Source organism: Cyanistes caeruleus, chromosome 10 (genome assembly GCF_971803275.1).
Source record: "Cyanistes caeruleus chromosome 10, bCyaCae1.hap1.1, whole genome shotgun sequence".
NCBI lineage: Eukaryota > Metazoa > Chordata > Aves > Passeriformes > Paridae > Cyanistes > Cyanistes caeruleus.
This window is the reverse complement of record NC_141710.1, coordinates 1499876-1525806: the sequence shown is the minus strand read 5'-3', so window position 1 is coordinate 1525806 and position 25931 is coordinate 1499876. Positions and strand designations below refer to the sequence as shown.

Below are 25931 nucleotides of genomic sequence, written 5' to 3'. Positions count from 1 at the left end.
CTTCCCAGTAGGTTAGCTGCATCCTGTTTCCTTAGGCATGTAAAGCTTGGATAATGAGAGAGGGGAAGGGATTCAGGCAAGACTGAAGGATGAGAGGTCCTGGAATTTCAAGAGAGCCATGGGGCAGCTGCAGAAATACTGGGAAGTGTATGAAGGACCAGTGATGCCCGTGATAAAACTGGTATCTCTAAACAAGAGAGATACTGTCTTAATGCTGCCCTCTGCATAATGAAGCAACTTTTGAGGAGCCAGGGCTCTTGTTTTAAACAAATTTCTCACCATCACAGTGGTGGTAGAAATATAGAATGTTCTGAAATACAGATTCAAGAAACCCCTTTCTGGTGGTGGGAGGGGAACCATTACCCTCCCAGTTCTGAAACTTGGCTTGTGGTCATGGGCACCTGAGGCTGGTCACTGAGCAGGAAAGGACAATGCTCTGGCACTTAATAAAGGTGTGAAATCCTCATCAGGAGCAGACAGGGGTACATTCTGTAATGTACATGTCCTAAGCTCTCTCCTCCTGGAAGGATTTATTTCAGTCTCTCCCCTGGATCTAAACCATAATAACAAAAACAAAATTCTCCCAGTTAAAAAAATAAAAAATGCAAACAAGTAGAAAAATCTCCATTGTGCTCATGACAGAATAACTTTCAGTCAGAGGTAGCATGATTTAGAATTATTTTTTGCAAATATTCTAAACACTGTTTATATTAGTTCCAGCTTAAAAGTGTCTGCTACTGTTGTTGCTAGAACTAAGTCTGATAAAAGGAGTACTCAGTCATGATAGGACTGAAATGAGCTATATCCTGTTTGAAGGTTTTATTTATATAGATTCAGGACAGTTTATAGGAGTTTAAAATGCTGTTTATTGCCATTTTAATTGTCCATTCAACTGAACATTATAGAGCCTATGACCATCAATTACCTAAAACCTGCTTTTATCAGCTACGTTCCTATGGTAAGTAGTGTAAATATATATAGATTATATCCATATAAACTCAAATGGTACTCTATATGCAATTAGATATTTACTATAAATCATTCTGAACTGGAGCTTTACCATGATACACAACCCTGAGATATCTGTTTCAGCTCTACAAACCTGCTGGGGGAACACCAGGGCTGAGCAGTCAGCTGGGTAAAGTCGAGGTTAACTACATTCCCAGGGCTCTGAGATTTAATTAAGTAAAATTGCTAGAGCCTGTGGAGGTGGAAGTGTAATGTCAGTGCTGTGTTCTCTTCCCCACTTGAAAACTATACCATTGTAGAATCTGGCAGGTGAAGCATAAAGTTTTAAACAATTCACTCATTGTGGGATGACTTCTTAAGTAGATGATCAGTTACAATGACATCTCAGTACAGTTACCATTTGTTTTTCATAAACATGAAACAGCTTCCTTGCTTTATGTCATGTCCCCTTGTGTCTGAAAAATCTGTTACCTTACATGTCAATTCATTAGCTTTTAGCAGCTTGCCCTTCAAAAATCCCATTCTTCTGAAATTTCTTGGCTTCTTCTCTGCAGTCTCCAGTTATTAATATGGAATTGTGACTCTTTCAAGGTCAAACATGTTTGATCTCTTAAATACCTCAGACTGTAGCTACTGAATGCTACAGTAGTACTGAAGGTTATTAACAGGATAGGGATGAGTCAGGATGGCTACAAAAACCCTGGCTTGAGGATTTTAAAAGTTGCTTTCTGAGCTCCTTTTGCAGAATCTTCTTACAATATGCTTAGAAACACATGGGACTATGAGGTAGAGGTGAAGATAATAGAAGTAAAACCTGCGGGGTGCTTTGGGGTTTTGTTAGTTTGTTTTTTTTTTTGTTGTTTCACTGGTTGAGTGTTTTTGTTTCAGTTTGTTCAGGTTTTAGTTGTGGGGTTTTTTTTGGGTGGGGAAGTTTGTTTGTTCTTTTTGAGGGGTCAGAGTTGGTTGTTTTAAAATCTTGAGATGGAGAAGTATAGTCCTATCTAAAACTCTTGTAAGCAGCTGTTCTTCAGGCTGAGCAGAACTGAACAGGGAGCTGAGAATTGGCTGCCAAGAGCCTGCTCCTCTGGAGTGTAATATGCTTCTGCTCTGAATCATTTCTAATTTAAAATAGCCAAACAAAAAAGCTGGACCCATTCTCCTACACTACATTTTGTACTAACGAAGGTGGGGGAGCTGCTCAGTAATTATATCTGGCAAGGAAACTGTTTCCAAATGTGAATCAAGTCCAACACAAAAATTTGACTCGTGACTACAGGCTGTGAGGGGAAAGTTACTTATCCCAGTGTGGTGCTAATTTTAATTCTGAAAAAAAAAATATCATCAAGTTATAACAAAAGTTACTATTTGGAATACTTGTTTAATCTTAAGATTTTGAAGCCGTTTGAGATACTGAACATTATAAAAACAAGCAAACCCAGTGTCTGGACACCGCATGCAGACTGCTTTTTAAGTCCCCTTAGGGATTCCAGATCATGGACCCTTAAGACTTGGTCCAAGTCTATGTGATTTATTGTCCTAAAATTGATGAGATTTGCTTGGGATAGAAATGCTGGGAATGAAGGTGAATTCTGATTATCTGAAGGATGTAGTAAGTGAATCTTATTTTAACTATCATTTCATTTGCATTCCCAGGGCTGGAAAATAGCTTAGGCAGACTTGTCTTTGTTGGTTCATATCTCATTATTCACATCATAAATGCCAAGGATTAGGGAAGAAATACTAGGGTTGAAAATATCTCATGCAGAAACTTCTTAGTGGTCAGAATCAAAGAATTGGGAGGCAATGGGAAGATGAAAATAATATGACTGTGTCAGTATGGGGCAATGTCATGTCCTTCTGGGAACAGATTAAGAGAAAATACCTTAGTAATATATGCAGTTTTCATCTGCCTCCACCCTTGTAATTTTCTCAGCTGACAGTGTTCTACAAGTTTATAAGATCCCTCAGTCATCTGCTTCTTGACATTTCTTTGGTTTGGCTTCTCCTTTCCTATAATTTTCTGTGTCAAGTGTTCTTTAACTGTGTTTAAAATTGGCAGCTACAGTGAGCAGGCTTTTTGCATGGCCACAGTTGCTTCCAAACAATGGCAGTAATCTTCTCACCCCTAGGGACAGGAGAGAAGGCAAGAGCTGTGGGACTTCCCTCCCCATGAATACTCTGCTTTCCAGCTTGGAGGTGAGCAGTGCTGGCTTGTCCCTGTGCAGGGGAGGCTGCCATGCCCTGCCCTGCCTGCTGGCATTGGGGTCCAAGAGTGGCACCCTAATCCCCTGCAGGTGGGAAAACACAGGGACTGCTGCTGAGGATAACTCAGAAACCTTGTTGAGTCACAGGGAGCACTGTGTGGGAATTGCAGGCTGATGTTGTTGACAGCAGAGGGATGTGGCCAGGAGGAGTGAGCACTGGGATGCTGTCCAACTCCTTTGCAGTTGCTAGAGCCAGCTTGCCTTCAACACCTGTACTGAGGATTGCCTGCAGGAAGAGAAACGATGTTCCACTCTATTCTAGAAAACTATCTCAGGAAGGTTTGCCTGTCCAGTCGTTTGTATTTTCTCCTTCTCAAATTTGTGTGAACCTGAAAAGAGAGGGAAACAGTGTCAGAGTTACCCATCAGGTGAACCAGACATGAATATATCTGACAAAAGAAATGTGTATGATTTTTGCATTTCATTTGCTGTTTCTTGTGTACAAGCTGTATATGGGTGTACAGCAATTTTGTTTTTACCTTTTGTTTTCTGAAACATCCGTTCTAATAGTAAAATGTATGACTCAGGAATCCCTATTAAAGTCACTGAGATTAGGTCAAGGTGATGTTTAATATGATTAAAGTTTGTAAAGTTGGATGGCAAGCATTTACTGAATAACTGCCATGAGGTGCTTGAAGGTGGTCCAAGATGAAATCTTAGAGTGTTAGAGCCTCTATATGTTAAAAAAGTGCAATGTTCCAAGATACTGGAACTCTTGATTAATTCTTCAGCAAATCACACTGATGTCCAACTTTACTTCTCTCTGTGCTGGGTGAAATAATTTGTAGAAAGTGTAAGTTTCTGCATGAAGTTACCAGTCAAGTTAATCCTATTAATTAAAATAATGCCTATTAGTTGTTGATGCTGTTGAATTTTGAAACAATTAAATCCAAGTCTTTATGTCTTTTCTAACTGTCACTAAGAGTAGGCTAAAGATCTTTGAAATTTTTCTTAATGAACAAATTTGAGCTGTCACAAGGAAGAGATGAGCTGCTTAAAGTTTAACTAAAAATTACTTAGTTAATCTCTTGCATATTTTTTTTTTCATGTTTTGGCCTATGGAAGGCCTGTTCATTATTTCAGAATGTCTTGGCTCACGTCCATTTGCAAGACCTCATTTTTCTTTTGAAATTTGTAGTCTTCACAAGCTTGGCATCTGTGATATCACAAACAATGAATTACTGTGGCTGGAAGTCTCTGGAATTAAAAATCCCTCCTCCATAAGAACATAATTTTTTTACAGAACTGGGGATTTGTTCTGAGGAAACACAGTTGACAAAAAGAAAAAAAGAGTTTTCAAAGATAACAGATTTTTCATCTTCCCCTTTTTCCCCCCCCACAAATGAACTGAAATCCTGATGCTGAGGACTTGCTCTTTAAATAAATGGGATCTTTCTCTCCTCTCTTGGCAACAGCAGGAGTACTCTTGTGCAGTATGACAAGGCTAGCTGGTGCTATATTTGTCTTGTAGCTGTATGCATATTTGCAGGAGGTTGTTTAATAAGACAAAGGCAGAAAGCCAATACAGTTTAAAGAAAGTTTATTCTACCACAGCCTGAACTTTCTGGCTTGGCTTAAAGACAAGGCTACATACTTGTGGAGGATCAGGGAATATCATTACTGATATGAAATTAAAACTTTCCTGAGCTGTCTCTGGAAAGATCAGAGCTTTGTGGAGAAGGAGGGGGGCCTGGGGGTGTGACACAACAGACGTTTTTAAAATGGAGTTCAATAGATGTTTGGGTGCATCAGCAGAAGAGGAAAAAGGAAGGCAAGAGGGTGGGGAAGAAGATACCAATAATGCTGGCAGTAGTGCTGTCCATGAAGAGCTGGATATGGTACAAATGTACCTTACCTGTTTGCCTGAACAATATATGAAAGTGAAATTCACTCAGACAGCGTACCTGACATGCTGGCTGTTGTTGAAACTCTGCAAGGTAAGAAAATTTAGTACAAGTCTGTGATATTTTTAGTTAAGTTCCTATGTGCTTTAAATATAAATTGATCAAATTATCTTCTGAAGCATTTGAGAATTCTTTACTATGTACTGTGCAGTTTCCTTCATGGTTTATTAGTAGTAGGAGCTTCGTAAATATTGACATTGTACCCAGAAACAGGTGATCCAACAAGGGAAAACTCCATGAGGGTTACTCATGGAGTACTACACAAAGCAGTACATTAATAGTTACTAGCCAGTTTATCTCTGTACACAGTTACATAATTGCAAGAATTTCAAGATGATTTTTGATTAATTTCTAGGTGCAATTTCTTGTCATGCTCTTTGCTGATTTGCATTAATCTCTTGTGATTGGATGAGCACTGGAATGTATCTAACTCAGAAAATATAAACCTTATAAAAGTAAAGAATTGGGTGGGGGTTTGGAGCATTTTCATCAATGTACTGGAGTTATTGAGGGTGTTATTTTAAATTTGATCTTTCCACATCTAATAAAAATACTTTTGCCTAATGTATTACTGGGTAGGGAAGCAACAAGGCAATGGACCAGGTATAAATGCTATAATTCATTCCATTTAACTCCTTGCAGAAAGCTACTGTAATGTTCAGATCCAAGCAAAGAAACATTGAATTCTACAAAAGTCATGTGATTTAAGCTTTTAGATTTAATCAGGAAAGCACTGAGACATTTGAGCTTCAAATGCTGCTGTTACAATGGTGTAACAAGACTGTATTAGTAAATTTAGAATGTGTAACAGGTCTTTGTTTCTCTGTTTCTGCATTCAGATCTTACTGTCGTGGGCATTTAGTTGATGGGCAGATCACCATATAGATCAAAACAAACGTTAAGGCAATATTTACTGACTGTTTTTGTTTCAGAAGTATGTGGCAGAGGAGATCTGTGATGATGATGATGATGGTGATGATATATATCATGTTATATCAATATAACATCAATGTAAACTGAACACCACTCACAGTGTTATGTGTTGGATTGCTGGAGAGCTTTGTTTCCATACATATTCCACATTTGTAGTGTCTTTGCTCCTGTCTGGATGTAGCACTTACCCTGTGGTGCCAATTGCCTGCATTAGGGGGCAGATAGAGACCCTTCCATAGGACTTTTTCTGGTATTATTTTCTGCAGGGATCTTTAGTGAGTCTGACTGCAAAGAAGTAGGAATCCACACAGGAATCCACATGGGAATGGAGTACACAGCCCTAGGGCAGGGGCCAGAGACAATTTATGAGGCAGACTCCTGGTCAGCACACACTTTGTGATGCTTTTGAGGAGTGCTGATCCAGGGTGGGGAAGGTTGAGCCTTGTCTGGTTGCTGATTTGTTCGATTGGTTCTCTTGTGGTTTGGACTATTTGCAGCCATTGAGTTTGTAGGTTTTAAGAGCCATACTTGTATTACAGAAAGAGGCAGAACATCACTTGTGACTACAAATCTAGTAGTTGGTCTGGGTGTTTGCAACAACTTCAGTCCCCAGGACTCACTGCCTGTGCATGAATTTTTCTGTAGATTAATTGTGAAGTGTGCACAAAGTTGAGTGGTCTGCACACAATGGTTTTGCACAACGTGGTTGAGTTATCCTGTAGGATAAATGGTTGTTCCATTTCTTTGTGAAGAGTTTCTAAGAAGACAGGAAGAATTTTTAAAGTACATGATTTAGAAGAGATGTTTCTGTATGTTTTTTTTATGTTCTTGCATATGTTGTTAAATTTGCACAGCGCATTTAAGTTTTTCTTGTTGGGAAGGAACAAAAGTAGAATGAGAAGAGGTTATGTAGCTTCTGTAAAAATCACAAATTTCTTCAGAAAGCTTTCTGTGAGCTTTACAATGCCCTGGCTAAGCCAAGAGGATAACTAAACCTCTCATTTATTAATGTATCTTTCTTGCTGAGCTTTCTTAAAGACTGTTTGGATTTGAGACCCCACTTTCTTATTTCCTGACACTCTTCGATGACTTAAATCTCTCCCAAGTCCTAATCCATTCAAAAAGTGCTAATTTTTTTTTTCTCCTTCCCCTCACAAGAACAAAAGCAGCACAGTGTTGCTTTTTCTCAGGTTCTGCAACTTGGCAGAACGCAGCAATCCTGCTGTAGTGGGAGGGGAGGGAATGCCAGCAGCACTGAAATGGTGCTGCTGTGCTACAGAGCAGCCCTTTGTAACAGCTTGTGTACATCCCCTATACCTCCAAATGTTCCCAGTTCTTGGCTGCAGACAGGGCCCCAGGTGCTGATGATTTGGAAAGTATCAGTGACCCCCTGTAACTCCTTATCAATGCTCCCCAGAAAGATTTATGTGTCCTTTGGGTCAGGGGAGCTCACCCTCCTGTACATTAACATGGAGAGAATGAGGAGAGACTGTGTTTAGCAGGTGAGAAACCAATCTGAGTGTGTGCTCATGCAGTTTGACACGAAGTTTAGTTACAAAATAATCAAATTCTACCAATGTGTGATGGGAACATGTGCAATAAGCCTGTCAGAGTTCAAGAGGTATTTTTGTAGACTGACATCTAGGAAATTTCCCACTCGTGTTTCTCTTCCATTTTCAGGGGTCACCAGGACTTGTGGGGATGAGGAAAGAAACTTCAAATCTTTCTTTAATTCAGATTTAACACAAACTTACTTGGATTGATTCTGTTTCAATAGTTCATAATACTTCAGTGATATTCTGTATCTCTGAATATCAAAACCAGATGTTGATTTCCCTGTTATTTACTATACCTTAAGCATTTTCTGTCAGCTCACCTGGTACTTTTTAACAGTCTAAAATCTATACCAAGGGCAAAATATTAGTGAGACAGATCTGCAATTCAAGTTCTTGTCCTGTCTCTGTATTTTTGAGTCCTGGGTTCTACAGAGCTTCCTACAACTGCTTGTGCTGTGAACTTGTACATGCCATGTAATGCACGGGTATGGATCCCAAGTGAAAGATTAAATCACTGTCTCATAGTTTAGGGCACAGGGGCTTAATTCTTTGCTATTCAGTAGATGTTTCACTCTGTGTTCATAATCTTGCTGTCCTTGGCTCAGCTCATAGTAAAGGGGATAGGAAAATTGTTTGATTTTGTTTCTTAATTTATTTTGATTTTTTTCTTCTTATTATAAACATTGTAGGGCTGGATTATCTTCCTGTAATTACGGGCAACGGTAAGGTCAGCCTGAATGAATTTCTGAGCTCTTTTTCAACATGGCTTATTGTGGTCACAGGAAGATTTTGACAGAGGAAGGAGCTGGACTTTGATATACAGAATGTGGGACATGGGTTTAAACAGTGGACAGGTCAACTTGGACCAAAAATTCTGTGAGGAGACCTGACTGACTCCCTTCACAGCTACTTTGCAGCTACCTTAAGAATTTGTTGGAAATGATAAGGTGGTGTGTTTTGTTTTGTTAGTTAGTTTGTTTGTTTTTGTTTTTGGTTGGTTAGTTTTGGCTATTTCTTGTGGGTTTTTTTGTTGGTTTTGTTGTTGTTAGTTTTAGTTTGTTTGTTTGTTTTTGTTATTTGATATACTTACATGGTCTTGCTGCATCTCTAACTCCTTCCTAATAACTTTTGAACATTCTGACCAATCTCAGCAAAATTTGAGTGAGATAAAAGTTAACAGAGTTCACAAATAGCTCTTCAGGGAGTGAAAATAGACTTAGCTAATGCTCCTCCTGAGGGAAAGGCTCCTTCATAAAACTGTCCCATATTAAACATCAGAAATTTTATCAAATGATTCCATTTCCACGCTGGAGAACTGCAGAGCTGTAGGAAAGAGGACTCTGTTGGGTCAGCTGCTTGCAGAAATACATGTTTTCCCAGTAAAGTGTTTTTTGTTTGGCTATTAATGGAACTCCACTGAAGCCTACAGTTTGTCTTCAGTCCTCAGAGTAAAAGCCAAGAAGTGGCTTTAAGAAGTGCAACTTGAGACAACTAAAGAGGGATGTTTTGCAGAAAGCTTTAAACATTCCCTTCCCTCCCCTTTGGAACACTGATTTTTTTAAGCTTTCAGCCAGAATACTCAACCTTCTTTTAGTCATTTGGTCAAAGCTTCCAATATTTTATTTAGGGTCAGGCTCTGAGGGCGAACAGTCTGATTAGATACACTTAACTCCTAAAACATCATAATCTGTTCTATGGGGCTTGTTTTGTTTAGGGGTAATATTTCTGAATCTGTTTTCCTTTAATTTATGCTCCAATTTTCTGGATTCCTTTGGGCCAGAAATATTTAAACAGTCTGTTTTATATTGGAATAGTACTTGCAGTGCTGGGTAGAGCTAGGTGTTATAGAAAGACAAAGGAATGGAGATGGATAACATCAGAGGGAAAACTGGAATATATTGAACTGACAACGAGCTCAGTTCAGATTGGTTTCTCGTTCTGGCCAGAGATTTGGTTCTTTATGGGCAGTGTAAACCATTCAGCATGTGCTGAGCACTTTGACTTCTTCCTTTTCCCACTGCAAAAAGGAATTGAAAGTTTTCCAGTATCTTTAGTATTCATCAAGTATCCATCTCCTGGATCCAGCTCTGAGCTACAAGCAGTGTGTTCAGAGTGCAGGCTGTGAAAGGCTGATGTGCAGAACCATTTCAAAGCATTCTTTATAAACCCGTGCAAAGATTGCTGGAAAAGCCAGCCACATCCCTTGTTTACAACCTCATTCCCTTGAAATTATCACACCTTCATTTACAGGAGAGAAGGTATTTAATAGTATTAAATAGAATACTTTTCATCAGAACTGCCTTTCTCAGCTACCACAAGTTCTCAAAAACCACTATCAATCAAAGCTGCATTATTTTCTTCATGCTGTTGATTCAAGCCCAGTTCCTGTAACAAACCTGCAGGCTCCTGCAGCACTGCAGCTCATGAACCAGGGCAGAACTTTCTTGCTGAATTGTGACTTGATGATTAGCTTAAAAAAATTTGACTGAAATCCTGAAAGACTAACAGAACACACAGGGTGGATTAAGAACCTGTAAGCAGATGACTGAGAACAAATTACTTCTTGTGCACTCTGGAATATTGGATGCTCTTCCTAGAAAGTGTCTCATTTATACAGAAATCTAAGAAGGTGCTGTATTTTTTTTTTCCTCCTCATGTTTTGCATTGGAAGAAGAGCAGAACTGGTGCTGGAAAGAAATAAAACATCTTTCTTGATGCTTCAAGTGTGGTGCTTTGAAAGTGATTATTTACAAATCTGGATGAAAATTCGAAAATAAGGAGAAAATTTGTGCTGTTAAAAGCCTTTAATAAGGTGTTGCCAGATAGCAAAATGTATAAATGCCCACAAGAATTCTTGGGCAGGGCATGTTTAAAAGTTTGCTCAATCACTCTACCATTCAGGAGCAAGGAGTGAAATACAATTTCCATTTCTAAATAACAACAAAAGTATTCTTTTTACACGCTGGAATTTGATTTTTTTTGAAACTTGCATTTGCACTGAGAAAGAGTGTGTCTAGGTGCAAAAAGCCTATTGTTTGTAGAGCCATCAACCTTCAATTATACCAACCCAAATTTCTGTAAAAATGTTGTAAAATAATCAGATAATTAAAAACAAAAAACAAGCAACTTTTATCCCTTTGCTTTGAATAATAATAGATTCATTGCATTTTTCTTAGTCAAAGGTAGGTTTTGTTCTCTAGCTTTGTTTTTTGATGAAATCAGTGAATTGATTTGCAGATTGCAGACAATAATAGAATTTTGATTACAGTCATTATAAGTGGACTGTCATTTAGATTCTACCATAAGAAGTCAGCACTGCTGTTTTCTTTAGCCATTCCAGCTGACTCTCTGTGTTAATATAAGTGAGGCTAAGGCAGACAAGGTCAATATAAAATCCACTTATATGGTACAGGTGGTGTCAATCTATCCCCTGGACAGCACCTGGAAGAGCTGGCTAGTAAGATGTATTGCAAAGTTGTTTAGTAAAACCTCATGTACCTCATATACTGATTAACAACATACTCTGGCATGTATGAGACAGGAAATTAACAGGATAAAAATACTTCTTTTTATGGATCCTTCTGTATTTTCTACCTTTTCCTGGTAATTATGTTTGATATTATTCCCCAGAAAGCAGTATCAATGCTCCATATTGAATTATATGGGAAATAATGCCACAGTCCTTTTTTATACTTTATGCATTCCTTCAGAGCTAAACTGAAAAGAACTGAGGGGATGGGGGGAGAAAACCTAGAATTTAGAAAACATTTTGTGAATGTTTCTGTGCTGCCAAGGCAGACAGATAGCTTTCATGCTCAGACACAGAGTTATGGGGTGGGGCATGCAGAAGGGATTAATGCTGTTTCCATATGAATAAGCAGGTTTTTTTTGGTATTATTCACTATAATCCTATTAGCACAATGGAGAAGCCTAGTACAGTTTGGTAGCCAGTCTCTCCCTGCTGGAGGAGAGACCAGGCCCTTAAGGTGTGGTGAGAAGCGCGTGGGTGATAAACTAGAATGTGCAGAAAATATTAATGTCAATGCTCAGGAGACAGTAACTTTCATAATGTTGCCAGTTAAGGTCTTCAGATTGGCGTTTTTCCCCTTCAATTCCCAGCTCCTGGAGGTGTGTGACTGCATGGGAGTCTGATTTAAAATAAAACAAACACATTTTCAGGTGCTATAACTGCAGAGGAAAACTGAAATACCAATTTGCAGTGGAAAGTTCTTAAACAACAAGCCTTTCATCCTTGGACTTGTCAATCATCTTTCAAATGTTTTAGGGCTTGGATCAGCTTGTAAAAGATGCTGATTATAATAGCTGCTGGATTGACTTTTTTCTTCGCTTAGCCCAAATAAAAATTCAAAATGCATGAGTATAGCAGTATTCATCAGGAAAGTGCAGGCTTTCATTTCACTTCCCACATAAATAGCCGGCCAAAATGCCCAGCAGAGAAAGAGTACAAGGGGACTGACATCAGCAAAATGCAATGGAACCAGGAGAAAACATCCTAAAAAAAACCCAAAAACAGAGACAGAGTCAGAAAGGGTAAAAAAAAAAAAAAGAAAAAGGGTAAAAAAGAAAGAGAAGAACATTTGCATTTTAGCTGCTAGAAGCAGGCAAAGGTTTCCAGAGCAAATCTGCACACAAGACATCTGGGAACTGTAGTGGTCATAAATGGTGGAAGGTTTCCCACTGTCCATCAGATCAGTGTTTTCCACTCTCCAAGGACAACAGCTGCCTGTTGAACTGTGAGGGTGACAACACAGGGTGGCACTAATCTTAAAAAAAGTGATCTCAATGTGATCCCATGGAATTTCCAGTCTTGCTGAAACCAGGGCTCTGTGTACACCTTTGTTTCCATGGATGTGTGTCCTTTTCATCCAGCTTGCTTCCAAGGCCCTGTCAGTCCCAACAGAACAGAACCTTGGGCTCCACGGTCCTGTGTTCAGAAGTCCCACACAGAGAAATGTGTGTTTTGTGTTGGGGACCACTGGTACAGATCCCCAGGGGAGCAGCAAACCCTGATCTCTGGAAACAGGGTTGATGTCCATCCCACAGCACTGTCTTCCCACGTGTGCTCAATCCAAATGTACATTTCTAATTCAGTAGAGTTCATCCATTCCAGACTGAGAAATGTGCACAATCCTGTGTGAGCACACTAAAGAAGATTTAGGTTCACTCCTCTTCCTGCTTCAAGTTTCCAACAGGGCCTTGGATAAACTGCTTCACCTCTGCATCAGTTCTTCCTCTGAAGGGAAAACTTGAGCATTCCCACCAGGATGCACACAGCTCTTTGAGAGGAAGGGTGTGCCTTGCACAGCGTCTCTGATTTGGGCAGCAGCCTGCAGCTATCCTTGCATTACAAAGAGCAGGTGGAAGGGGAAGTGGCTTGCTCATTAGCAGGAGAGAGAAAGTTTAATTTGAATTTCATCTTCAATTTGTAAGTTAAAAAACATCCAAAATTAACCGAACATTTAAGTTTTCAGATTAGATTTGTTTTAGAGTCATGTAATAAAAAACTGGTAGGATGTTGCTGAGAAGCTTATGCAACTAGTTTTGGCTTTTAAGTGCCTTTTTTTGGTGGTGCTCATGCCTTGAGAAGTTCCAACCTCTAATTACTTATTTATTAGTCCATTTCTTCCACAAACACACACACTTGTAGCAACACAACTCTTAGCAAGCTGCACAAGTCGAGGAAGAGACATGTCTGGAAAGCTCATTTCTGTCTCTCTTGGCCCAGTAAATTTTCACTTCAGTGGAAGTTCCATGTTTCAGAGCACAGTCCCACAAGAAACAGGTGGGAATATTGGTCAGCTGGAACTTTCTTACACCCCCATTGCTCCAAGAGCATGGGACTATACCACACTGTCATCCACTGTCAGAAAGTCTTTCCAAGAAAACCAAACCTACTTAGACAAGATCAGGACCTTTGTTGTAAAACATACACCAGCTGTGAAAAGATTCAGGGATTATTTTGCTAAATTATCAGAGAGAATTTGTTTCAGTAGATCGAAGGAGAAACCCTGGTGCCTCAGGGTTATTTACATGTTGTGTTTGATCCTGATGTTGCTTTGCACCTCTCCTGAGCAGCACTAGGAGTAAATTATCATCACATGAAAAGGACAGAGTTAGAGGCAGGAACTATTTTTATTTGCCAGTTCTTCAAACTGCCAGGTTAAGCACAAAACTCAAGTGACTATGCAAAGGCTTATAGAGATAAAGTGTGCAGAACCAAAAATATATTCTTCAGAAATCTGATAACTTCATTTGTTTTCAAATATGTGATCCTAGATGATGTGAAATGGTTTAGAAGACATTAGCAGTGGTTTTTTCTTTGTTTGTTTTATTTTCAGAGTATCAGAGCAAGGTTTCTGAAACTGTTTTTTACTTTAATGATTTACTACTGCCACTACAAAAATGGTAATTCTTTATAAAAAAAAGAAACAAGTGGAAAGAACAGGCTAAAAATGAGCATGGAGAAAAGTAGATAGGGTTGATGGTTATTTTAGAACAAATTTCAGGAAACTTCATTGTTCAGGGATAAACTAATTTTGCTTTGAATTAAAATCTATTTATTTGAACAAGTATAGCTTCAAGAGTTAATTTTAGTTACAGATGTTTCACTCTCCCTTCTCATTTTTATGAACCCCTTTGCAGTTTATCCTAAAGCTCCCCAAATGTGCAGTTCCTGTTCTAAGAGAGAGGTTTTATGTGAGTGTGTTACAAATGGAGGCTGAAGCAGGGGGAAAGGACCTCCCTGAGAAGAACATGCACTTCTCCAGACAAACAGTGGGGCACTTGATTCTAGGAGGAGTCAAAGCTGCCATAACCAGCAGACCTTGGTGTACTGCAGGGTGCTGTGCATCTGTATCTGTATCTACCTATACCTCAGAATAAGAAATAAAGGCACAAAATGGAATCTGTGAGCCCAAAGCTGGATTTACCAGCACTCACAGGACCATGATCAATTTTCTAAGTTCTTCTTTTATATTATTTTCTATCTTTCTTTAAAAATATAAAACAAGTTTTCATTTGGCCTCGGAAAATCTGAAGGAATGTTATCATGTTATCATTACTTAAGTGAGTTTTTAGGGATGGAAGGATTTTACTTCTGTGATTAAGGATTATGCATAGCCTACAATGCTACTGTAGCTGAGGATCTTCATCTTAAAGCTCACAGTTTCTGTGAAACCCATGAGGTGGGAAAGGTCCATACAGAAAAAGAAATCTGGGAAAATGTGTGTAAGGAATGGGGTTTGGGGTCACTGTGTAGAATGGAACATCAACTGTTCTTTTATAGGGCATGAGTATTGGAGATGGGCAAAATGACTTCAGGCAGAAACTTCAACTTGCAAGTTTTATTTTACCTTTTCCTTTCCAATGCAAAGTTCAAGCCAAGTTCACCAAAGTTTGTGAACCCTTCAGCAACACTTGGCTAAGTTGCAAGCCTGAAATTGTATGTGGTTTGGGTGCAAATCAGGATGGGTTTGATCCCAAGCCACTTGAAACACAGCACTTCTGGCCACAAGTAGCTCTGTATTTCAGCCTTCTTTGCAGCCCAGATTTAAACTTGCCCAGAGGAAAGCTGTGGCCCAAAGTGGATGATGCCCACTGCACTTCTCATTGGTTTTTCACAGAAATGGTGAGCGTTGTGTGCTTGTCCTGAAGGGGTGGCTTGGGTTCCCGTTCAGCTAGAGGGTCATAACAGACATCCCTGTGTCTAAACTTCACAGCTGAAGGGGAAACATGTGCCTCTCACCCAGTTTTCCACATGGAGTTTTCTTCAGAACAGACTCCTTCCTGGTGAAAGCCAAAATAATTCCAAAGGGTGCCTATTAGCTCTGTTCCTAGAAATTACTAGGAATTTTTGAGAAAATTAATCTGTAAAGACTTTCTGACCTGTAGAAGATTCCTTCAAATAAGTCTAAAAGTTTTTTCAGTTCTATTCTGTGTAGTGCAAGGTCTGGGGAAAATTTCTTGTAGAAATCACAAGTTGGTTCCTGCAGGTCTCAGGGATTTCTTTGTGCCAGTAGCCACAATATGGGTACCTGCAATGATGGTAAGGTCAAATGTTTGGTAATCCAGAATGAGCAAATGCTGGTCCTGCCTGTGTTAAAGACTTGCACATCTGTGGGGTTGAATAGCTAGATAAGGTGTTATTAATAATTATTAATACAGTAACTAATTGTTATAAATGCTGAGGGAACTTTTATAAAAGCTATTATGGCTTGACTGTATTTTGCTGCCAAGTAGCAGTGTATTATTTTGTGACATTGGTTATCCTTTCCTCTTTGTTACACTGAGCTGTACAACCTTGAAACTCCAGCTAAACAAGTCTCCAATCTTTCTGAATTTGTATGGAATGACTAAGCTTTGGCTGAGAGTTTTCTGATGTGGTAATGCCTGTTCATGTCTCTTCCTGGCTCCCTTTCTTCTCTCTGAAGGGCAAGCTCATGAGTAAGATGACTGGGAAATAAATGCCAGCAACTTTTATATAATAACATGAGGAGTAAGTCTGCAGCTCTTACGGCAAAGTTTTAAAGAGTTACCATGTAATCACTCCTTCCAGAGCCAGCTCCTCTTAGAGAATTCTCAGGATGTGCTTTGTCTGTAAGATGCTAAACCCCAAGGGCCCAAGTGAGGTAGAGTTTTTGGCTTTTCTAGTGAGAAATGGGTAGGTTACTTCCCCTGTCACCTGTAAGCAGCTGTCACTGCCTGCTCCCTTATATATTGTGTCCATTGTCCCTTGAGCAGTGGCTAAGAAAACGTCCCTGTCCAGCCCTTTCTAGAGGCAGGTGCTACTGTTTAACTGTAATTACTCATCTGTGAACACTTTTCAAGGGACACAAGCCTGATAGTTTTTAATCTTTATGTAACAAGCATTCCGGAAAGAGCTGTCTGAATTTTTCCTTTTATGGTCTCTCCCTCTATCCCAAATGACTATAACAGATGCAAACTTTGGATATGGAATATATTTTTTGAGCTAGGATTGCAGAGTTTAGAAATCTTGCAGTTTGCTGTTAAACTATCCAAATGTGGTCTTGATGTATGCACTTTGAAACAGTTTTGTTCCACAGTCCACAGTGAAATCCAGCATTCGAAGCAATTTGACATTGCTAAGTGCCATTTTTAGTGTATTTTGATACAGGTCAACTTCTATTACCTCTTCTCACTTCCAAAAATTACTTCTGTTAAGACCCTAACAAACTTAAGGCTGTGATTTTGCAGCAGCCTAGGTTATATGTGCATATAGGTAGTACAAGGTAGAATTTACTACAGCACTGTCTCTCCCCCAATCTGTGTTCACCTTTGCTTGCTACCTCTCTCTGTGCTTTTCTTTCCAGACCAGTCTCAGCTTCCAGCCCTTGGATTCCTGCCTCTCCTGCCCACCTGGGTGTTGATTATCTTAAAGAATTTCCTTTTGCCAAGTTCTTCTTTTCAGACACAAACACTTCTATACAGGGTGTAGATTACACATGTTCTCATGGCAGATTCTGGACTTCTAAAAGCAAAGTTCTCAGCAGAAATGTTATATTCTGCTGGACTTAATTACCACCAAGACAGTGTTAGTACATTCTTACAAGATAAACAGAATTTTTTCTCAGAGAATGACTTGCACCAGGTACTGCCAAGCACTTTAAGCTGATCTGCTAAGCAATAAAGTGTTTAGGACTCACTTATGATCTGACACTAGAGTTTTCTAATGCTCACAGTTTTGGAAGTTACACCTGACTTATGTCACTATGAAGTCAGAGCATGGTTGGCTATTTATATAAAGTTAGCCTCAGAGAGCTTCCAAACTGAACTTTTTGTTTAAAAAATTCTTCTAGATCCCTATCCAGAGTGAGGTTTTTATGTGGGAGCACCACATAACATGATTACTGTTTTAGAGATCATAAAGAAAAAGGGATGAATATTAAAGCACACATACTAACTGGGATACTGGTGGGCAGGAATTCTGCTCCCATCTTTTTTTTTTTTGCAGTGTGTTAGTGATGGTTTCCTCCCCTCCCTCTTACACTGAGCTCCACTCCAAGTAACTGCTTAGGTTAAGTTAGGATTTCTTTTCCTGTTTTAACTGTTAGCTTTTCCCTCACTTCATTTAACCCACCCTCTCAGAAAGAGTCCTGAATACATCAAAAGCTTTTGCAGTGTGCCCTGGAGCATGTCTGCTGATGGAGCACATACAATGTAATTATGGATAGCACGATGCAGCATCATGAAGTGCCTTTGTTTACTTCTTCTCTATCAGGAGAGTATAATGAATGGATTCACTGGGGAAATGCAAAAGCAGATGCCTTTGGCTGGCTCCTGTTGTTTTCTTTTTGGCAAAGACAGAGGGACGAATCTGCTCTGGGACAACCCCACTGAAGTCAGATGAGTTACACCAGGCAGAAACTGGAACTTTTTTCTTTTCTTCTTCTTATTTTATTTTTTTCCCATTTTTAACTTTTGTTGATGTTTTTTTGCTTTTTTTGTTTTAAGAACACAGTTTCCAGGTATTTTTTCCCTGACTGTCCTAATTTCTCTTTCCACAGAAAGCCTATGAGAAAAGACTGTCTGCTTCTAAAAAGGTAGGATATCCTCTTAGTCACTAATAGCTAATTTCCTCAGCTGTATACATTCTATATGTATTGACCAATGGTTGTAATAATAAAATTAATATCTAACTTTTTATATTTTTAAAAATACTAAAAAGCTGGAATCTTGGTTCCTGAATGGGAGAGCAAGAACAGATTGTGCTGTGAGAGGGATGCAGTACTAACACACAGCTGTGCTGCGTCAAGGCTGTGAGATGCGCTCAGAGCTAGGCCAGCACATGGTATCACCTTGAAATGTGTACTCATACCTGGTATGTACAGAGGGGTAACACTGGGCAAAGCTTCTGAGGGCAGATGTCTGTGAAAGCACTCCATTTCACGTGTCTGTGGAACCTTTAGGGAAGAGAAACCTGTGGCAACTCATGGTATCATGCATGTTGGCAAGGGATAATCTTTAAAATAAGTTTATTTGGGTAAAATTGAATTGCACAGTGTAATAACAGAAGTTAGCAGGACTGCTGCTGCCTTCTGCTTGCTCGTGCAGTGACCATACTTCTGGGTTTTTTTCCTTCTACCAGGGGCCTGAATGGTGGCTCTCACATAAAACCTGCTATTTACAATTTGCCTTTTGCTGAGGCTCCCTTTGTGCTCACACAAGGCAGCTGGCAGCAGCACTGACCTCCCCGGAGCAGAGCTTGCCAGCACTGCCTAATCAATATTCAGTAGAGCTGGCTGCTCATTGCAAAGCCATTGATTATCTCTGGAAGGTCACTCCCCCTGGGTGTCCCTTCTCAGCCTCTTGCCTCTACCTCCCCTCCACCCCCACTCCAGGCTCTCAAGAGGAAAGAGTGCTGGGATGGAAATGAGGTTCCCATTCAGAATCTGAATAATTTGCCATCAGATCTCAAAGCTGTCTTTCCAAAGAAGATTCCTCACTGCCAGATTTTTGTTTATACCAGTTTTGTACTTTTAATTTCTGGGATACTTTTCATGATTGCAAGCTGTGGCACTTGAAGCACTAGGTGTATTTGACTCAGGCAGGCTGCTCTAAGCCTTGGTTTCCTGTGACCAAAGGAAAAAACCCACATCTTTTGCACAGCTGTAGGTGACCTGTCTGACCTCTTGTATGGAAGGGGAGAGCCATGATTTCATATTCCATGCTATTGAAAAGTAAATGAACAGGGAGACTCATAGAAATGTAAAAATATGGCACAAACCCATGTTTGCTGGTGTGCACTGCTCAGAGCACACACAATTCCTCCTTAACACAAGAGAGGACAGTGTGATTTGTGTGGCACAATGCCTACCCATTACCCTAAAGTGAGTTGGTAAAAATCATATCAAAGTCTCTCCTTTTAAATGTGAATTGTACACTTAAGGCTGTATTCAGTCATTAATACAGCAGTAGAGAACTGTGAAATAAATATGCAAGTCTAAACACTTGAATTCATTAGGAGTAATACAGTCCAGGTATATAGAATGATACAAAAGAGTTACTGAAGAAATAGTTTTATAATGATCTGTAAAGTGTGTGTATTGTGCTTAATATGTGACTTAGGAAGGCTGGCCAATACCTAATACTTTAGATGCTGGAGGGAGCACCTAGATTAAAGTATTAATCTAGGGATTCTCTTTGGCAAATGATTGAGGGAGTTAGCTTTATACACCTTCATACATTTTTTACAAAGTCTACTGCAAAACCTCAGTCGAAAAGGAATAGTTTGATATGGTTACTTTGATTATAAATATAACATTAACAATCACAGCAGAGATTACAGGGCAAAAAGGCGAGGCCAGAGGTCTCAGAGGAGGGGAGTGGACAGGTGGAGCTTAGAGGCAGAAGAGTAAAAGAAAGGCATTTGGCACAAAAGAATTGTATTCCTATCTCCATGACACTGCCCAGTTCAAATCAGTGCCCTTTCCAAAGAGCAGAAACTGCACTGTGTAAAACTGTCTGCATTAGCAGAAGAATTGATGGGTCCAGCTTCCTGTTTGTAATAAGGAGATTGCGAGTCAGTAGCTCGCAAGCTTTATCCTACTTGTCTCTTCTCAGTTTGTGTCTGAGGCATCACTAAATCCAAGGCAGAGGCCTCTGTCTGAACAGGAGTCAGCAATGCAAGTCAGAGCACAGTGGAAGTTACTCAGTCAGTGGAGGTGAGCATCTGCTCTTTTCCTGCCCTTAGCACTGAGAGAGGTGCTGCTGCTGCTCTCTGCCTCTGGCTTTGTGCTGAATGTTCCTGCAGTGGCTGGCAGTGTTCACAGCTGCTGGAACATCACCTAGGCCACACCTGGCAGCACCTTGCTCTGCTGTGTCTTGGTTCATCTCACAGAGGTCTGTGGTTTGTCAGGCGCTGATGGTTTAGCCCGTGTCTCCAAGGGCTGGCTCAGCAGCCAGCAATCTGGTCCTGTCACTGGTACAAACCAGAGAGATGATGACAGAGATGTGGAAAACGGCAGGCTGGCATTAACTGGGGTTTGTTTAGCCAAGGGAGTTTCCTGTCAGCTCCCCATCTTCCTGAACAAGGCAGATGACACAACACACCTGCCTGACTGCCAGAGAAAGTTTGTTTAATCATAATTAAGGGATTAAAATGAAAGTAGACAAGGTAGAGACAGTTCCTCAGCTGACAGAGAGGGAGCTGATCCTGGCACAGCAGAAGAGTGTCTCCACATGCCTTCCTTTTTCCCAGGAAGTACTTTCTTTTTGGTGTTAGCTGTCAGTCCTCTGGCTTTAGACAGTGTTTTGGTTATTGTCTATAAATAGGCTGTGTTGATAGTAAAAGGAGAAGATCTCTGAGACACAGTTTTGTAATAAGCTGGAAACCAGTGACATTCACATCCAGTTAGTCTTTCAGCTGTCTTTAACATACCTGAGACATAAAGAATAAAGAAGAGATAAAGAGATAAAGAATGAGTTGAAGGACTAATATTATTCCATGGTTAGAGAATATTATCAGTGTATTACAAAGGAAATCTTAACAGGGAGCCTACAGTTCCCATTCCTCTATTTGGCAGAACCTTCCTGTCCCATTTATATTTCCATGACCCTGTAGCAGTCACTGCAGTGCTAGAGGGAGATACTGAATGGAATGTGTTTCCAGCAATTGCTGCTGATGGAGCAAAGTAAGTCAGCATTTTGGGACCAAACTCTTCATACCAATCACCAGCAAATCTATCTGATGTAGCAGGAATATCTGTCCTGTATCTCCTTACCATTGTGCTTTAGGATGCAGTGAGTGTTTAGAGAACCAGAGTTCTCTTGGTGCTTCAGTGACATCCTGTGGGTTAAAGAGCAGTGACCTCTTTGTGAAACATTGCATGAAAAATCTCCAAAGAGACATGAAATGCTCCTGAAGCCATCTTATGAGGTTAGCAAATAAAATACATTGGAGTACACTCATGTTTTTCCTTCTGAATTCTTCATTATGCTGATTATGCCTATGAGCTGCACAGGTATTCAAAGTCATAAAAAAGAAAGATTTCATAATGATGACTGAGAATGTATTATGTTAAACATGAGAACCCTACATTTGTTTCAAACATGTTTTTTTTTTAGTGGAGGAAAAAATGTATGTTTCTGTCCTGCCAGAAAATGTGGAAGGGGAACGCAGAGGTTAACTGTGTAAAGACTTTTTGTAAAGTCCCATGTCAGTGAAGTCATGAAGGCTAAATAACTGTAGGACTGACCTCCACAAGTGGCAGGTGCACAACACAAGTTTGTGTATTCAGTGTAGAAAATTAAATATCCTTTGGAATTCGTAAGTGTTGAATAAAATTTTGAAATATCAAGAAAACTTTAACACTGGCAACAGTGTTACACTTGTGTTTTTTAAAAACCCTCCCTCAAATAGATGTGAAGTAATGGCTGATATTTTGGGCTCTGTGGATTCTCAGAGCAATTGTAGGTGAGTGGCTGTCTTCAGACTTCAGACTGTCGTGGTGTATGTTTGAGTAAGTGATTCAGCTCATATTGGAGAGAGCTTCAGCCCCTGAACACATATGGACCTCATTTTATTACAGGACTCCATAAAAGTCTTAATATATCACTGCCTGTAAGTAATAAAACTCCAGCATCCAGAATTGTGTGCAAGGCCAGAACTGTGTGTGGAGCAGGTATGTTGTGTACATACTCTTACATGCCCTGACACTGTTCTATACTCACCCTGGAAAGGACTGGACAGAAATTATTCTCAGTAATCCTTGCTCCCAGGCAGAGGGCTATGTCAACTCCTAGGGCAAAAGTCAGCATTTCCCATTATAAGTGAAATATATTTCTAGTAGATAGAGATGAGCTCCTGTCCTGCATGACCAGATACTGTCTTTCATTAAATACTGGTAAAAGGCCCACTAAAGAATCTGTCTTGTGTGTTTGTAACCTGAATTATGGTGCTACAGATCCCTGTTGCCTTCCATTTTGAAGTTGTGACAAGTATTCTCTCCTGAGTTGATAAGTGTAGTGTTGGTTATTCAGAGTCAGTGCAAACTCTGCAAACAAAGAGAATCTGGGTTCTTTTGTCTGCAGTCACTTTCATTCTGGTACTTGAAAGGCTGTTGTAGAAAGAGTGCAGTGGTGGTATGTCCATCTCTGCTCACAACAGGTGGAATTGTTGCATGCAGTGATTACACATCTCTGCAGTCAAGAGAATGTTTGTTTCATTGGTCAAATTTAATTTTAACATGACATTGGTATGTAATAAATTCACCTTTAGCTTTCTAAGAACCTGATTTAGTTTTCAAGGTAAAGCAGCACTTAGAAGATGACCAACCACATCCTTTGAAAAGAAGGAAAAGAGAATGATAAAAAAGCATTTGTTGCTTTCCAATTTTTTATGATAAAGAGCAAAACCCAAAAGATAATGCTATCCTGACTCTCTATAAACTATTTGCTTTTCTCCAAGTTCAGGAAAGCACATCATTTATAGAGGATCAGGACAGCATTATCCTTTCCTTTAAACAGGACTGTACTTTTTTGTATAGAGTTGTGGGGGTTCTTTTGTATAGACCTTATCACCATGGTGTCTGAGTGCCTTCTCCATGCATTCTGTCTTCCAGTATCTTTTTGTGAAGTAGCAAAAGGAGATTTGAGGGGTGAATATAGTGAATTATTTGCTCAAGGTCATTCAGCAAGTCTAAGGCAGAAAAAGGAACTGAATGCAGATAACCTAACACTCATATATTGTCTATCCTTTATTTTAGGAATGAATGGATCCCAAAGATTGAAATGAAACCACAATATTATTTCCTGTAGCTATTCTCAGCCTAGATTCACTCAGACCCAGGCTTTTCCTTGGCATCTCTTCAAAGCAGTAGACAAAAGGCAGATGTGTTCAACAGTGAGCCCCTGGTTACAGCATGACATTTGAGCCTGCATCACTGTCACCTCCTTTTTTGTTATAACTGTTCCTGTGTAACATTCTCTGTGCCTGCCTGCTGCAGAGAACCACTTTCTATAGAAACTGGCTTGTAAAATTCTGGGCTGGTGGCCAGTGAGGACAAGGGGTTTGCCTGGGGCAGCACAGAGCTGATTCCTTCACTCATTGCTGCTCTGGCTTCCTTCAGCCATTTGGGACCTGTTCCCCACTGCTGCTGCGTGTGCAAACAGGAGCTCCTGTTCAGGGTGCTCCTCCTGGGCCCCAGGAGCTCCTCCTGGTCCAGAATGGAAGTAAAATGTGTTTAAATATCCCCATTCACATCAGTGTTGACATGTCTGTCTGTGCCTGTGCTAGGCACCACATAAAGAGCGCTGGGATATTTGCAAAGAGGATTTCTTCCTGGGAGATGCCTGCTTATGGTGGTGCTTTTCTCACTCTAGAGTTTGTAGCGAGAGTGTGGAGGTGAAACTTGTTCATCTTTTTATTGCAGAGTCCCTCAGTGGGGACAAAGTGCATGGCTTAAAGATCCCTCATCCCCTCAGTGCTCTGCTAGCCTGGGACACCTAAGTGATTTTCTTCTCTCTGCTTGAACTCAGTTCCTGTCTTTCTTCAGGTGACAAAGTGAAAGATCCTTGGGCAAGTTGTGCTCCCATCAGGTACTTTACCTGATCCATTATGATTTCAAATCAGAATTTGTCCACTAGTTTTGAATTTAGGTGGCAAGTCAGGATGCTGAGCAGTGTGACTGTGCTGTACATGGATCCTACAATTTCTACTTGTTGACCCATTGACACAAGAATATCAGCTTCGGTTTCCCTCTAAAATAAAACTAAAATTGCTCTATGGTTTGCATCCATGGAAGAGGAATTGGATTTAGAACAGTGAGAAAACAAATACTAGAAATTTCTTGGTTAGGTGAAATTGATGAGTAATTTCATACCCACTCTTAGTTGCTGCTGGAGTGTCTCATTGCAAATTCAGGATCATAATTTAGATGCATAATCTGCAGGATAAATTGCTTTAAAAGTTACATATATGAAGCTATTAAACTACGATTTTCACCAGGTTTTCCTGGAGAAACATTTTCTGAGACTTTGTACTATAGACAGCATGTAAAAATATATGAGGTTCTTCAAATTATAGTGAGGAAAACCTGAGCTCAACCTTGGGAGGATGAATTGCTAAAGCACACATTTCATATTATATTTGCTTGTTTATAACAAGAATGTTGCAGTTGCCATCTATGTAATTATTCACACTATATTGCAAAGAGATTGGGGAATCTGCTTTCCAAATACAGGCTTACAGTCCATTAAAGACTTCTGGTTTAGTGTACAGCAGGAGAAACATCAGGAAACAAAGCTTAATCATCACCATCCAGATGAAAATATTTTGAAGGGTAGAAAGTAATTCAGAAGCCATGGATCTATTTAATTGTTGACACTTCTCATTACACTTGATGCCACCACTTTGCAGCACTGACCTGGAAGGTTCTGCTGCAATAAGCTTCTGTCTGGTGAGCATACTCATACTTTTTATACCTTGTTGATATTTCTTCATAACATGCTGATATCTGCAGCAATTTGTGTAAAAAATATATTCAGACTGAGGTCTTGCAGTAGACACTGCAGAAATATAGATGAAGATGTATAAAACAGATAAAGATGCATAAAATTAACTCACTCAATCATCTGACAAAGAGGATCCCTAAGAATCCAGTGCTCTCTCCCTCCAGCACCTAAATTAAAGTATTAAGTATTGGAAATGACCACTGTCCAGCCTTTCTAATTCACATACTAAGCACAGCACAATTTATAGATCATTGTACACCACTTTCAGCTCTGCCAAGCTTCCCAATCATTTACTGACACTTATTGAAAGTGTTTGAGTACTCAGAGTTTAGTAGGATTTTCTTTTCCCATCTGGGGTTGGAATCGTTTTTATCAAAATCTGCATTCCATGAGGGTATGGATACGTTTGTGTCCTTATGTGCATAGCAATCCATGGTAACTAAACCTCTGCTGCCATCACATCTGTGAAAGGAATGGCTTATTGGGAGTCCTGACTATCCCAAAATGGGCACTGGGGGAATGCAATTGTACCCAGTATCAGAGTTTACACTCTGACTCCTGAAATCACGAAGGGCCATCTTTTACGGTCCTGAAGAACTTGAAAAATCACTTTTTAGAAAGTTTTTAACTTAATTCCTAATGAAACAAGGCAGTTGAGAGGTCTATGTCTATCTGTCTCATTGCATGTACCTTTTGAAACTATTAACAGTTTTTAACCAAATTTGAAAGAGAGGTAGTAGAGTATCAAAGCTTTCTGCAAGTTTTATACACACTGGCATTTAAATAATCAAGGAATATTCAAATTAGTGCTCTTA

At 39.8% G+C, this 25931-nt stretch overlaps 1 protein-coding gene across 3 annotated transcripts in view; it reads left to right on the top strand.

Annotated features, from left to right (window-relative positions):
* Positions 1-25931, top strand: part of ARHGEF4 (Rho guanine nucleotide exchange factor 4) — a 214955-nt gene that overhangs the window by 2608 nt on the left and 186416 nt on the right. Inside the window, exons 1-2 of one of the 3 annotated variants that reach the window (XM_023933534.2) lie at positions 4612-5170; positions 18171-18206. In XM_023933534.2, the coding sequence (XP_023789302.2) occupies positions 4955-5170; positions 18171-18206 (252 nt within the window). In that variant the 5' untranslated portion in view covers positions 4612-4954. Of the gene's footprint in view, positions 1-4611; positions 5171-18170; positions 18207-25931 lie in introns of those variants that run through there. The other 2 variants (XM_086843920.1, XM_086843919.1) reach the window with 2 other exon arrangements.